Source organism: Bombus flavifrons, chromosome 16, assembly GCF_040668555.2.
Source record: "Bombus flavifrons isolate JBK064 chromosome 16, iyBomFlav1_principal, whole genome shotgun sequence".
NCBI classification, from domain to species: Eukaryota; Metazoa; Arthropoda; class Insecta; order Hymenoptera; family Apidae; genus Bombus; species Bombus flavifrons.
Window position 1 is genome coordinate 5,084,628 of NC_138457.1, and position 16,743 is coordinate 5,101,370.

General features: G+C 35.4%; 1 protein-coding gene across 10 annotated transcripts in view; it reads right to left on the reverse strand.

Moving 5' to 3' along the window:
• The window catches only part of mAChR-A (muscarinic Acetylcholine Receptor, A-type), a 44,373-nt gene that overhangs the window by 5,613 nt on the left and 22,017 nt on the right, over positions 1-16,743 (reverse strand). For 9 of the 10 annotated variants that reach the window (XM_069130273.1, XM_069130280.1, XM_069130277.1 and 6 more), the window contains 2 exons: positions 3,943-4,086; positions 626-2,166 (listed from right to left, as the gene is read on the reverse strand). In XM_069130273.1, coding sequence (XP_068986374.1) covers positions 626-1,094 — 469 coding nt within the window. In that variant the 5' untranslated portion in view covers positions 1,095-2,166; positions 3,943-4,086. The remainder of the gene's footprint in view (positions 1-625; positions 2,167-3,942; positions 4,087-16,743) is intronic. The other variant, XM_069130272.1, reaches the window with a different exon arrangement.

Here is a 16,743-nt window from a genome sequence, read left to right on the forward strand (position 1 = left end):
TAAGTTTCATCAAAATCGACATCCGATATCGGTTCCACGTGTTCTCTTGTAAGAAGCTTTCCTGTATATGCATTATTGAATAGACAAAAGTAGGTTGATTTCTTTGTCTCTGTTCACAATGTCAAGGAGTTGTATAAAAAAGACTTCATTTGTCGATAACACTGGTATTGTGAAATGAAAAACAGGGGAAGAGCTTGTCTACCAACCAGCGACATCCAGAAATACTGAAATATCAAATGTAAGCTTAGACTGATGCATATAAGACGCATAACAAGTTTAAGAGTATGCAATACAATATTTCTTCTGTGTCAATGATTAAAAATGACGATTATGGGTATTAAAGTAGCATCAAATATAATATTTATTAAAAATTCTTTTATAAAAAGTTATATATATATTTTTATTATTAATTCATCTAAATATGTGAATAAGTATTCAGATATGTAAATATATGAATACTCAAGTATTCAAATATTCAAATATCTAGGTACCCAAATATCTAAATATCCAAAATCACAGATATTAAAACACCTAGATACGCAAACATCTAAATCTATTTAAAGAAGAATATTGCCAGCCCAATCTAATCTTCTTAAAAAAGATAACAGAAACCTAATATGCATACCGATCATAATGGCTGCCTTCGAAGTAGTTCTCTTGGCGCGATACGTAAGAGGCCTCGTAACAGAGAAATATCTGTCGAAGCTGATTATAAGGAGGTTCAAAACCGACGCGTTACTCGCCAAGTAATCCAACGCCAGCCACGTGTCGCAAATATGCGGTCCCAACGGCCAGTAGCCGAGCACGGTGTAAAGCGTGAAGAGAGGCATGGAAATTAGACCGATCGCGAAATCAGCTACCGCTAGGCTGAACAAGAAGTAGTTTGAAATCGTCTGCAGCTGTTTGTCGATCTTGAACGATATCATCACCATTATGTTACCGACGACGGTGGTCAGACTGAGGAATACGGCGATTATCACGATCAGTACGCGTTCCCATATCCTGTACGAGTGTAGTTCACCGCCGCAATCGAGACCATTACTCACGTTGTAACTCTCGTTCCCAAAAATTTCCACCTCTGAAGTCACATTCATGTCTGAAGAGTTTCGCTATTGCCGAAAAATACTTCTTGTGCGTTCTGATAATTCTCGAGAATCCTTTATGTTATTTTTTAATTATTTTCTTAAATAAATCTCCTCTTCTTCTTAATCTCTTCGTCTATTCTCCTCTCTTCGTTTATGTATGTTTCTCTTCTACGTTATATTCCTACTTTTTAAGTACAAATTTGCCCCTTTTTTATTTTTTGCCGATTTTTTTCAGCTTTCATTTATTGTTCCTATTAAAAGAAGTCGTGTGTTCTTTGTGATTTTTGTAACTTTCTTCTTCCTTAAAATTACTTTCCTCTCTCTCTCTCTCTCTCTCTCTCTCTCGCTCTCTCTCTCTCTCTCTCTCTCTATTAACGTATCTTGTCTTTTTTTTTTATCTTAATTTTTAATTTAAATCCTTTGTTCTCCTACTTAAAGCAATTTATTTTACATATAAAATTTCCTTATTTTTGTTTTTACCAGCTAGTTTTATCAGTTTAGAATTCTTTTGAGGTTGTCCCTTCCTGTCAGGCTCGTTCTCGAGCTTTTAACTCATCCTCCTCCTCTTTTTGTGCTCGTGTTTTAAACGTATTTCGGTTCTCGTAGAAGCAATACCCTTCAGGCTTCGTTTTCTCATTTGCTCTTCGAGTTGGCTTCTTTTCCAGCGAAAAAGTACTTCCTTTACTATTTTCCTTCTCCCTCCTCCTTTTGTCCTGCTTCCTCCCTCTCCCTCCCCCTTTCTTCCTCCCGTTCTCCTTCTCTCTCTCTCTCTTGCGCGTGTTCTATCGTTTCTATTCCTGCGTATGTCTGGAAATATTTTTGTTCTCTGCTCGTTATACGGCTCACGTGTCACGTGTCCGGTCGGAACATCTCTCTTCGAAGTCCGTACTCTTTACAGGCTCTTCCCCGCCCTCTTCGCATGCAACCAGCGAACACAACTGGCGCACACACGCACGCACGTACGCACGCGCGCTGATGAGACAATTCCTTTAACTTCTGGACGATTTATTCCAGGATTTAGGGGACCGAGGGATGCGTCAACTGCATACCCTCTTCAGCGGTCTCGTTGATGGCGCGTCACCTGCGAACAGACAGATTACCATCATTTTCTTTCCTTCTTAGCGAATCACGGGTTTATTGTAACACATTGCTGCATACTACCTCACCGATATTTCTATTGCCGATGACCTTTATCAGGCACAATATTTAATTATTGTGACACATTTCGAATATTATTTCGAATCGAGAGAATAAATCGGCTCGTCCACCTGATATAATCACCACTTGACTTCTTTCTGTGGGGAACATCGAATAAATACTGCGTAACAGAGACAGAGTCAACAAAGACGCAGGATATCAGACCGGTCACAACATGTGCCACAATCAATCCGGAAGCGATAACAAGTGCAAGGTCTATGCAATCCAACGATTCCAATGTTGCATCGATCAAATGCAGAATCAGAACCAGTTAGACTCGCATTAATTTCGTCTAGTCATCTTTTCATTATCCTGCTTCGTACAGTACATAGGCTCGTAAGTATTGGAACACTTGTGGCGATCAAGTGGAAATTGGCTCTCGTTTCTCAAGCTTCATGACTCATGACTGTGTTTAAGCGCTTATCGTCTAGGGTTGCGTGACTGAAGAAGAGTATCATGGGGTAAGAGGAACGCTTCTTGACTCGATACACGAGAAAAGAAGCGCCATGGTTGGTCAAGAGGTTGGAAAAGAACGAAAGACTCAACGACCAGGTAAAAATCCAGGTTACATCGGCAAATACGAGATGTTTCGTATTTTCGAGAATATTCGAAATATGGCAGGAGCCTCGTAAGAAAAGCAAACTGCACGTTGACAGGCGGCGGAAATTTACATTTTTGAAGATTTATTATGAAAACATTCTATAGATGTCCTATTTGTAATAATGAACCGCTTCTTTCATGATTTTCAGCCGTGTACCGCATCGCTATATCATATATTTCCACTCTGCTCGATATATTTTCATATTCCAAAGAGTCCTCCACTCGCATGACGTCAATTTAATATCGGACATGGACCGGAGTTTCTCGTGATTCTCTCTAATTTTTGACAAGCACGATATACGAGTGTATAACCGAATGAGAAAACGTAAATATAATATCGCTTATCCATCGTTAGTTCGAAATTATATTAAAATCAATATTATTCGTGTTTTCGTATTTTACTTTCTAACAAATTAATATCGTCGAGTTTTATAATTTCGTTGTTACAAGTAGATCGTGGATTTTTATGCATGTATAAGAAGTTTGAAGGAAAATTAGAAAAATATGTATAAATAATATACAGGGTGGTTGGTAACTGGTGGTACAAGCGGAAAGGGGGTGGATTCTACGCGAAAAAAGAAGTCGAAAATATAGAATACAAATTTTTCGTTCGAGGCTTTGTTTTCGAGAAAATCGACTTTGAATTTTCGCTCGGTACGCGTGCACTTTATCACGTCTCGTTATAACGGATCTCACTGTAGATCGTTGTTTCGATGGAAAAATTCAGAAAATAAAAATAATTTTTATTCTATATTTTCGACTTCTTTTTTCGCGTAGAATCACCCCCTTTCCGCTTGTACCACCAGTTACCAACCACCCTGTATACAAAATATCCAAAATAGCATACTTGTTTTAGTATATCTAATAAATGAAACAAATGACTATTTTCATTCCATTGTTCGTTACGTTCATAAAGATATAAAATTGCATAAAAATTCCGTCTAATTAGATATATTGTTTCATATTATTATTTAATAGTATTTAATATTATAAAGGAAATTGAAATTGCGTTATAAAATACATGGAAAATGAAACGAACGAATTAATTGATATTTATTACCGGCCAAGTGATCCATACCAGTATCCAGGCTGCCGTTGCCACCTTCGATGTCAATATGCCCTGGGATGTGCAAGCAAGCATAGTCAGACACGCCGCAATGTGCAGCCAAACGAAGGGAAATCATTTTGAATACTTATGACGACCCTGTAAAAATGGGCAAATTTACAATTCGAAAGGCAATAGTTTATAGACAGAGAAACCGTCGCCTCTCAAGACCAGAACCTGAAATATTTCTAAAACTATTAACAAACTATCGAGGACGTAACGTTCTGCGTTAAATTTGTCGTCTCGTGAACGCTACAAAATTTGCCACGTTGAAATTATCTGCCATTTTTCAGCGCTCGAATATTTTACTTTATTCCCTGCTACTAATTTACAAGCGACAGAAAGAATAATCTTTTCACGACAGTCTCTTCCTTCGTAAATTTTTCGCCAATAAATTTTTCTAATACTATGGAGTTCTTCCATATAAGTAGCAGCACAGTTTAACGTTGTAAAAGATTCTAAATCCTTGTAACTGTTTGACGCACCAACTTAAGGTCCATAGAGCATTTTTCACTTTCTTGTTATTTCCTGCTCGATACCAATCGACGTATCGTAATCATATTTGTCGTATCAAGGACTAAATGTCCCCGTGGACACTAGCGGACATCTGAACTAATGGATCTTTTAATTACTATTGACCGGCTCATAAACGCGTAGTATACCTGACTTAAACGAACAGACGACCATAGAGGACGTGGACGACACCAATTTTCTGAATAGAACGGTTCATTTTCCTATTTATCGTTAATTATACTTCGATGAAGATGCACTTCGTTCTGCTACTAATTTATGAAATGAAACGTTCCTTCCTCTATTATGATAATTTCTTCTTAACAAACAATTTATCTTTCTATATTTATTCGTTACGTCTTGCGAAAATAAAAACGATTGTTAAGCAAATTCGCCTTCTTACGTTGTTAATAATCAATGAGATGTGGACATTAAATAATAGAAATAAAAAAAAAAAAAAAGAATTCGCTCTTTACCATTATCGCGGATATGCTATGGATTATGTGCAGAGCGTTGAATCAAATCAATAATCTATGGTGAAACGTTGTATGTACCTGTTATATTGATTATTGATTCATTATAACAATGTAATTATCGGTATTTAGATGCACGCAGTCATGTTGGTAAATATAGAGATGTGAGCATAAATTGAAAATCCTAATTAAACATGATATTTGTCGTTATTTACTGATATATACGTAGGAGATAATTAATGAAGTGTACATTCTATTTTACGTTACGTTATTATCGCGAAGCTACGAGGCAACAATTATATTATTCGAACGATTCGAAGATGATTTTGAAATTCTCATAAATTTTTGTAAATTACTGTTACAAATAATCATTCGTCATTCGCATCCAGCCACTAATCATCAATTTCGTGAACGAATGGCGGTTGGACAAAATTTAATTATTATAGAAATAATTCTATTATAAAATATATTAAATTTGGTTGGACGAAATTTGAAACACCCTATATATATACCATACATTTCACATTACCATATTACACACGTCTTATTTCCATACCGTAGCATATTTTAAATTGCATAAACACCCGCAGTTTAATGAATATATTTACGAGAGTAATTTCGAAACTGACCATGTCCACTCCCTAAACCTAAATTGATTTTAGTTTTTGAATATTAAAAGCAAAAATTTCTACATATCGTTACTAAACTAGCTCCAGCTTAACACTAAATTAACCAAGCTCGGCCAAATGACCGGTTTGAAAATTTCATTTAAAATTGTACACTCATTGTTATTTTCTTTGCTCGTCCAACATTATTTAAATTCTTATATTAACAAAAATTGAGAAATTGATTGATCAGATAGTATAAGAATTTACGTCAGGTTAGACGAACAAAAGAGATAACGATGAATGTACAACTTGAAACTAAATTCTGGTTATTTGATCGAGCCTGGTACAGTTAGTGTTAACCATGCCCAACGCAGTTTGATTTTCGCTATTCTAATGGGCAACTGGTATGATTTTATGTGGCTAGAGCCAACGACGAATAAATCCCAATTATAATCGTTTGTAATAATTCCTGAAAAAACGACGGACCCTTCTACCAACATTATTAATGACAAGTTTTCAGGCTAATTGTTGGTATCCCTGCAGCATAAGATAAGTTTTGACATAGGGTAGATGTGGCAACGTTTCAAATGGAAGCAAACGTTAGACGCGGATGTTTTTCATATTAATACCGATATTCGAAAGGCTGAAATCAGTTAGACTAGTCTCTGGTACAGTGAAATCGGGAATGGCAGAAAAGCAGGTTGGTCCTTTAGCGTGATGACAACTAAAAATGACATGAACTGCTACATGCGATCACGAGTGATTCGATCACGTTCGTTCGCAATCAGGCTTATTCTTCATAGTAATTTGTGATTCTTCGCGATTGCTTCTGATTGACGGAGAGCGTAACTGCTTCTTTCCACGCATCACATAAGCTGTATATTTTGTATCGACCATGTCAAATGAATATTAGGATTTTAAAATCACCAGGAAAAATTAATATTTTATTTCTTAAAATTCCGATATGAGAGACGAAGCAAAGAAAATTGAATTATTTGTCGTTTTTAATATCGAATGAAGTACGATTTACGTTATATGCAAAAAACGTAGCGTGATCTTGAAGTTACATCATATGCAGATATTTTTATACAAGCTACGTCAAAGTATTTCGTAAGGAATAATTCGATCAAGATCAAGAATTACGATCACGATGATCGAGTTCCATAATCGAATGATCATGATTCTGTGATCACAGTGATAGATCACTGTTAGCGATTTTGCACGCCACCTTTAACACTAACTTTACCAGGCCCGGTTTCAAAATTTTATTCAAAATCGTACATTCATTGTTATTTATTTTCTTGTTCATCTAATTTTATGTAAATTTTTATATTATCTAATTAATCAATTTCCCAATTTTTGTTAATATATGATTTTACATGAAATTAGATGAACAAAGGAAATAACGATGAATGTACAATTTTAAATTAAATTTTGAAACCAGGCCTCGTAAGGTTAGTGTTAATGATAACATCTTTCGCTGCTATAATTTATAGCATAACTGTGTAGCGTTGGTCAAATCTGAAAGAATTTCTTCAAACAAATGGACGATCCCAAAAAAGATTTGGTATTTTCATTTTACATTACTCTCGGACAAGATTGTCATAGATCGCGTGGATTAGTATATGTATATTTACCATTTGTGCATACAATATCTTACCTATATTAACCAGTTAGTTGTTTCTGACAAGTATATTTGTCATGAAGAAATGGCAATATTTTGTGTTACGACGAGCTCTGTCGGTAATAAAATTAAAAAATAAAACAGACATTTCGTTACAACTTAATTCTATATTATAACAGCAACGACGCATACTCTGTGTTTGACGAGTATACTCATCATTGCTTAATTTTTGCGATACATTTTAGGTACACACTTTTCAAAGTTTTCAAAGAGATCGCAATAGTCAACTGGTTAAAAAGATGACGCCACTTGCGATCAATGCGACGCGACACTACGATAGATCAGTGTCATCAATCCACCACGTATTTAAGTAACTTTCGTAATGACCAAAATTAGCATCGGTGTCGGTTAAATAAATCTACGGTCCCGTGAAAAAAGAGATTTCAACGAATACCTCGATATTTTTTCAAACTGGACACGACGAGTTTTCATACTATATGTTGCATATCTACGTCTCGTTTAACAGCAAAAACCAGAGCTCGATCGAGAGTAAACCGAGAAGCACCGTAGACTTGTTTGTCGAGGAAGACTCATATCTCCATCGTATAACATAACGTGTTTACATTGCAGATGAATTCGTCAGGAAACGCTTTGGACTGTTACGGCGAAATACGTTGTGATTTGTTGCTACGAATCTTCGTTACGCGAATACACCGTAGCAGCTCGATGAGAAATGAATTATGATTTCAGTATACGACATCGACACTGATAAACATCTACCTACGTGTTGGCTTAGGTAAACAAGTTTCATTTTTCGTATATGTAAATTTCCGTCACACGACCATGGAAAATGCAGCGAATCTTCCATGACATATAATATATAAATATATTTCCTTCACTGATTTATAATTGCTACTGCAGATAGCGACAGTGGAATTGATACTGAGAATAGCAGAAAGAGAGAGAGAAAGGGAGAGTGTTCCAGGTTTAATAGCCAAACTTTGCCAGTGTACGATATGAGCAGATAGTCAAGCCAAAAAATATTATATAAACATAGGTCTTTTAAAGCTTTATTGAAAACTTTAAACAAATATTGTATATTAATAATTTACTTGTACTTTAGGTCCATAACCTGTCACAAGCAAGTTGTTGTATTCTTATTTCTAACTTCTTACACTATATTTATATTCTTACATTGAGCTCTTTAGTTAGTATATTGTATTGTTATTGTGTTTATATTATATTTTATTCTGTAATGTTATATTATTTAACTCATTTTTAATTAGTATGTATACTACATATATATGACCACACATATATCACATATATGTGTGTACATATTATGTAGCTGTAAGAAGTAAGAATAAAAGTACGAATAATTTATCACATACATATTTTTGATAATTTTCTGTCGCGTGCTACACGCGACAATGTAACGCTAAATGGAGTGTACTCATAATTAATTATTTCCTATGTCTAACCGTAAACAATGCCAACAAATATCAAGTTTAATTAACGTATTCAATTTATACCCATGGCGCTACACTTATCGATGTGTTTACGCGTGCCTAGACGCTCGTAATGACAGTGTTATCATGAATCGATAATTAATATAACTGGAGCGCACAACGTTCCATCATGGATTATCAATTTGGCTGAGTCTTTTGCGCGTAACGGATACCATATTTCCGATAACGGTAAGAAAGAAATTACTACAAATTTCGAGTTATTTCAAAACTTTAAATCGACTATTTTATATAACCCTTCAGTGTCGTATATCTATATGTGTATATGAGTACAATACATGTATAGCAGTCGTGTTTCTCTTCTAAGGAAATTTCAAAATGTTTTACATAATACACACGATATATAGGATTTACCTAAGAGTTTTGAGCTGAAATATATTTCCTACTACCTAATAATTACGTCGAAAAAGTGTTTTGCATAAAAGTCGAAAGACAAGGAGAACAGACAGAAAAATAGTGCCTTACGTCTTTCTTCGTATAATTAACCAGTTAGTTGTTGTTGACGAGTATACTTGTCACGAAGAAATGGCAATATTCTGTGTTATAACGAGTCCCATAATAAGACAGTCATTTCATGATAACTTAATATTATATTACAACAGCCACATATACCCTGTGTTTGACGAGTATACATGTCATCGCTTACTTTTTGCGTCACATTTTAGGTACAAAGAGATCGCAAAAAATAACTGGTTAATAGCATCAACGATATTTCAGCTTAGATGACTCTTAGGTGACTCACCCTGTATACACGAAAGTTTTCCATGGCTTGTGTTTGAATACTTTCGCAAGCATGTATATCTATGTTAATAATTCCACTATAATATCAGACTCTCTTCGTTCGATTAACGATATTATCCGAACAGTCTGAAACTGAAGCTTAACTGTGTTCCAGTGATGAACGGTGAATATCTACAATATTTGTACCTGTATAACACGGTTTATTATTAAGTGGCATGGTTGTACGTCGATAGCTTTGCATTAGTTCTCCTTATTCAGGCTATAAATAATTTTCCGATATTGTTTCATCCTCGCACGCGTAAGCGCCCATAAGCCACGCCGAGCGATAGTTATTCTCTTCGTACACATTAAAAATATCATCTTGAGAAAGGATCATGCTCGTGGCTAATGGAAAACTGCCGACATAATAATATCTATCCTGTGGCCTCGTTGCAACACCCTTTCAATGCGAATGAATATTAAAGTCTGACATGTTGATATCAACAATAATAATTAATCGCTCTTTTTTTAAACGAAGAATTTACTAATAAAAACAGAAGTATGTATTATTCGAAAAAAATAATAATAATAATGATAAGGAAAATAATATAATCGTAATACGTCGACTTATGTTAAGTCAGTAAACACGAAATATCTTTTATTATGCTTCTTTAACACTAGCCTTACCAGACTCGGTCAAATGACCGGTTTCAAAATTTCATTAAAAATTGTACGTTCATTGTTATTTCTGTTGTTCATCTAACTTTATGTAAATTCTTGTATTAAGAAAAATTGAGAAGTTGATTAATCAGATAACTTGGCCGGATCTGGTAAGACGTGTTAAAGTGTGAATTTGGCGCACCAATGCCTGGTAAACGACGACGATATGTTGTTGAACGATGTCTCATATCCATCGATCAAATAATTCCTATATCGATAAAAATAATCGAAAAATTCCTTAAGAATATTATATGCTGATGGCAAAGATGTATTAGTACCAGCGATACGATATTTTGGTTAATAGAGTTACTTTTTAAAAAAGCAAAAGCATATTTGTTTTAATAAATGAAAATTTATATTTTATACGTTACGATCTAATGAATTTAATAATTGGAAATTCAATAGACTAACAAATGTCTAAAACACACTATCCAACGGTCGACGTAGCATGATTTATATAGGTCTAGTGATTTTATGACTTTATTCGTCAACTCATCACTCACCAGCGGTCAAACCTTCGCTTCCCATTGCTGGTCAGCCCACTCTGCATTCCACTTTAACCGAAATACAAATTCGACAGCTCTACCAATCACGGGAAACAAACAAGGCACACCTTCGACCACACCCGACGCAAAATATAAAGCATCGTATCAAACAGCTTTTTCGATCAAACTCAAAGTCGATTTAACTCGATCAACTTTTCAAACAAACTACAGGTACACTATGAATGTTTGTGTATTTATGGAATATCAATTCAACCCTTTGAACGCCCAAGACGTTAAATCTGAGTTATTTAAAAAGTGCAAAATTTATATATTTATATAGCTTTGTGCCGGCACTTTTACGACGGCTTCACGACACAAAGCATAATATCATCAAAGCGTAATGCCAACATGCCTAATGTCGCATCGATATCCCTACGGTCCTTCCGCCGAATATTTGGAAGAATGCGTACGCGGCAACGGTGGCGAACGTCTAACGAACGCGCGCGGAGTGGGGATATCGAGGGGCAACAGAAGAAAAGAATCTGTCCAAAGATTCATTCGGTTTTGGGCAGCGAAGTGCGAAGGGTCAAGTGTAACAGCGAAGCAAACACAGTCGAGAAGCGAGGATTGTTGATTGTTGACTGTTGATTGTTAGATAAATTATATTGTTGAACATCGAGATTATTTCTTGGGCACCTCACATCAAACACCACTTCATCTTTTTATATACGTGTTTTATTCATTTTTTGACTTCGCGTATCTCTAACTCTCTTTCATTCTCACACTATTCTTTTCATACATATAAAACGTATGTTGTGTATTTATATGATATTATACAAATATTATATTTACGTAATATTACATAATATTATTTATTTTTTTTATTTCGAGATCAAAGTTTAATACCACTGTTATACTGATTTACCAGGCTGTTTGCTGTTTCGTCGAAGGAGTTTTAGCGAGAACGGGTTAGTCGTTAGTCAGGGGCAGAGTTCGACTAATTTTTAACACAAGCGTCGCGCCAATGCGACATTGGGTTTAAGTTAAAAGGTTGAAGATAAGCGAAACGCTTTAATAGTTATTCCTAATAGATTCAACGGGGCGTTCCTCTATCTTGAAATTCCCTTCGAAGTACTTTTATCTGTTTCAATTAATTCACCAGGTTTCACGTTCAATTAACAAAAGCGTTTAATTAAAATGTTAACTACAGAACTTCAAAGTGTAAACACTTTGAAGCGAGAATTGACATCGCAAAAGAGGAGAAAACGGAGGATTTTAACATGTGAAGTCTGAATGTTCCACCTTGGTGTCGCAGTTGCGCTAGTTCCGACAGATGGATATCCGTTCCGACCTGGCTAAAGTGAATAAGCAATCTCTGAATGCAAGTGCTGAATACAAGTTTCGTAGGTCCTCTTTAGCGGACTAACTACAAAAGGCCGAAACAAACACGACGAAACTGTTATTAATGTTTCTCTGTATCGTGGAAACATCCGTGAAAGTGTTTCTTTATTTTAAGAAATTATTAAAATAGTGACGTCGTTGTTTCAAAGCAACTGGCGGGAAATTTAAAACTGCACGAAAGAAAAGAACCGAGAGTACCTTTAAAATCGTGTTCTTTTTAAACGTTTTCTTTGACAGGCACGCGTATCGATTAATGTAATTCAATAACGACTAATAACGATATAACAGAAAAGATTGCCCTATAAACTCTTTTCTTAATATAGAATATCTTTATTATTTCGAGTATTAAGAAAAAATTGAAAATATTGAAAATGTCGCTGTTCCGAACAAAAATATTTCGTTCATAAATAAAAATTTGTAGATTTAAAGAGAACCAAACAGCGTAAAAGAAACGAAATAGAATATTATCAAATAGTAGATGAAGTTATTTAAGGAGTTAATGCAATTTATTTAATAACCTAATATAACCATTCACTGTGCTGATAGAACTATTGGATAGCTCTATCTAACCTAGCTAATAAACTTATGGCAGCTCTATATGAGTACTTAACGAAGTTATCTGAACGGCTAATTAAACTACCTAAGAAATTAATGCAGTTACCTGATGAACTGATAAGCTTACGCAGGAAGAAATCTGAAATTTATGATCGATGATTTTGTTACTTGTCAATTTACTAATATTGCGATTTGCTAAATTTTGAAACTAAATTCCACGAATCGGAAGTCATTTAATCGTTTAAAGTAAAATTATAAAATTGAAGAAGAGGACAGGTATGATCTGCAATTCTTCGCTTATCAATTCGTTAATATCATTAATTGGTAATTTATCGGTCAAGAGGTCTTCGATGGTAACACAGCGTGATTTAAAACTCTTGCATGGTGCCTCATATTTTTATATACTATTTTATTTATTCACCTGCACGGCATACGGTCTATTTACAGCAATTATTGGCTTCTAGTTTCTGGATTAAATTGAGAAACTGCAATCGATTACTCTGCTTTATTTCTCACTACTAAGCGAACAAACTTCTATTTATTCTACCGATACGACAAGCAAACTGCGGATAGTACGCGTGAACATAGGAAATATCCAAAGCGCACTATTTGTTACGTTCGCAATTCAATAGGTAAAAGAAATTTCTACTCAGCGTTCACTTTTTACGTCATACCCATAAAAATATGAATTCAGCATAAACATCGCACTCTGTGTAGACGATGTCTGATCTTCCGGTTTGTTTTACAAGTGACTGCCAGCGAGTTAGATGCAGTGATCCGACGAGGAATCGCGACAATCCCAACCGATTTACCAGCGAATAATACGGTTGAACACGAGTCAACTATCGCATAGAGACAATCTCTAGGGTATACTGCCCGAGGAAATAGAGACTATTGACCTGTGATGAAGCATTGGTACCCCTGGATCGATTACACTCCATACAGCATCTTCGACCATCTTAACAGCTAACTAGTGGAAATACACACATTGACTGACGAAAGTATTCGAAATTTCGCTGGCTCTGTAACGAGACGTAGCTATCGTGTTTATGTAATAGTAAAATTTGAGATCAGTCCTGAAAATGTACATGTACGAGTATACATAGAAGTTAGAAGATATTTATTGCAAACGTATACTTAGTGGAAAATTAGTATACACGGCGCGAATAGTAGCCTTAAAAGTACAATTAATGTTAAAGATAGTGTCATTACACGATCGTGGCTCGTTAATATAACGAATAATCGACTGTTCGAGTACTTTGCTGATCCTCGCGAACATGTCTCTATGCTTCTTATAAATATCTTGTAACTTCCGTATAGAATGGACCAGTTAAATAGGATCACCTAAATATCTCCATTATTTGTATTATCGTATACAAAATTTTCTCAGGAGAAACATGCACTGTTTGAAGCAGTACACGTAATATTGGAAATTGGTTTCCTTAGTGATCGTTCCTTTTTACGAGATCCGAAGATCACTGATATCTTTTTGTAGATAAGCCTATATTTGTGTTTGAATATTTTCCTAGAACATGGAAAAATAAATTCAACGACCTATAGAACTATGGTCCTTCCGATCCTATGCTTTTCAGATATTTGCGTCTGAATGTATTAAAATTTTACGTGATATCTCAGGTTACGCAGCACACCGACTCTTCACGTTTATGTGCAAACATAAACAACGGCTCCTATTACAAGCGATAAGGCACTGGATGATCGCAACTGCGGAAATATTTTCGAATGCTAACCAATGTTTACGTTTGAATGCGTATACAGGAATCAGTATGCTGGGTGTGAATTGAAATGCCACGTAAATTTTTAGCAAGTTGGAAATTCAGAAGCGAATATCTCAAAATTATAAATAATTCGAATGATACGGTTTTATATATGGTTGAATTTTGTTTTCACTCTCTACAAGAATATTCAAAAATAAATACACGGATATCAACGAGAAATATCGGTAACCCTGAAATTTCATAATGAAACAATCACTAGAAAGAAAAATCTACTTTCAGTACTAGGTTACGCTTCTTGAAACAGTGCAATTTTCTCCTGGGTAGTTTTCTTACACGACAATAAGTAGTGCAGCTACTTAGGTGATTTCATTTAGTTGATCCACCCTGTATACATTTTCGAGTTCGTTTCAAATTCGACCAACATATATAGTCCTGTCTCATTACAGTGCTAATGAAGTTTCCAAACGTTTTATATAATGCGTACAATATTATTCAACTTCTAATTAATTCACGACTAAAGCGGAACTGTAAATGGAATAACAAAAAGAGGATTCTCATTGAAAATCAGTTGACAATTTCTAAATATAGTGTCAGGTTGGTATAGCCGCTTATCTTCAAATTGCACTTGTAACTACTTAGAGTTACAATTTAATGGGGTGAATTCTACAACGTTTCTCTGTACGGCCAGGAGTTGGATTGTTCAGGACAGTTACGCGCCTCATTCGGCTCGGTGCCAACAGGCGTGTAAAGAGTTTCCATAGAACGACGTTCGGCAGCAAATTCACGGAGATCGACCTACGACCAGGACGTTCGACGCCTTCTTTTTTCACGGCCACTTGAAACAGAGTACGTTCTTTCAATTGGCTCCGCCCAGGAGCTTATTCTCTGTGCGGTATTCAAATATCAAATTCCTGTTTTATGGTTCATTTCAACGTTTTAACCACAGGTCACTTGCTACCGAAAGGAGCTTCCATTTTTATCTCTTCAGTATAATTCGGTGGAAGATTTTAGGAACATTGGCGTTTGAATACATTCAATTTGCAGTTTCCGGCGTACAAAATCTTTTCAATTCTCAGGGGTCTCGAGACTTTCAGTATCCTAACCCTAATTTTTAGAACTCTCACAAAGTTCAATTAATCGATCGTATCGCGAATGTAAATCAACTTGCTCTATCATTTTCTACGAAATAGTTAACGGCGTGATTAATGAATCACGTCCATAGGGATTGTTCACTGTTGAGAAATTTCCTAACACTTGGAAACCCAGCACACTTTGCCGAGCGCAAGTTACAACGTTATTACTCGGTAAAGTAAAAGCTTATTCTTTTTTTACACTTATTTTCATCTTTTTATAATTTTGTTATAGAGAAGCTGGATCGAAGGACGTAAGGCCATAGGAAACTACGTATCGATATATTCATGGTGATCATGCATCGACAGTTATTTATAAATAGTTTGATTATTAATAAATAACTTCTTCCTTCTTTTCAGTTATTCTTTCGGTGTACGAGTTAGAACAGTACATGTTTCCCAATCTTTTTTCAGTCGTGCTCTACCTCAGCGCCTCGAAGATCCTGCTATATCCTTTAGAAGTGGAATCTAGATAAAAAATGCTCGTATCCAGTACTACATATATAAATACATAAGTACTGTACATATAAAGTACTAGGTTACTCTGCTGTACTTTTGTAACTTAAAACGACCAGTACCATAGAAAGTAGTATATGTATTACTTTATCATACTTGCAGTACTGTAGTACAACGAGTACTATACTTCAACTTCAACGAACAATAAACTTTAAGCTTAAGCTAACTCTCGAGAGTTTGAAAGAGTAACAAATTCAATTCTTTGCCGCTGCCAATCTTGTATCGACAGGAATGGTAAACATTTTGGAACGATGTTACAGATGAGGGCGTAGAAACGTTATGATACTGATAGTTTTCGCTACTGTTAGATGTAAATATCAATCTTTAACAATCTTTCCAATGACGTATCTTTATATGACATTCTTTTCCTTATCTTGATCTGTGTAATATACAAGCTGGTTGGTAACTGGTGGTACAAGCGGAAAGGGGGTGATTCTACGCGAAAAAAGAAGTCGAAAATATAGAATAAAAATTTTTCGTTCGAGGCTTTGTTTTCGAGAAAATCGACTTTGAATTTTCGCTCGGTACGCGTGCACTTTATCGCGTCTCGTTATAACGGACCTCACTGTAGATCTTTGTCTCGATGGAAAAATTAAAAAAAAAAAATTTTTAAATAAATTTGTGATAAATAAAGGGGGTGATTCTACGCGAAAAAAGAAGTCGAAAATATAGAATAAAAATTTTTCGTTCGAGGCTTTGTTTTCGAGAAAATCGACTTTGAACTTTCGCTCGGTACGCGTGCACTTTATCGC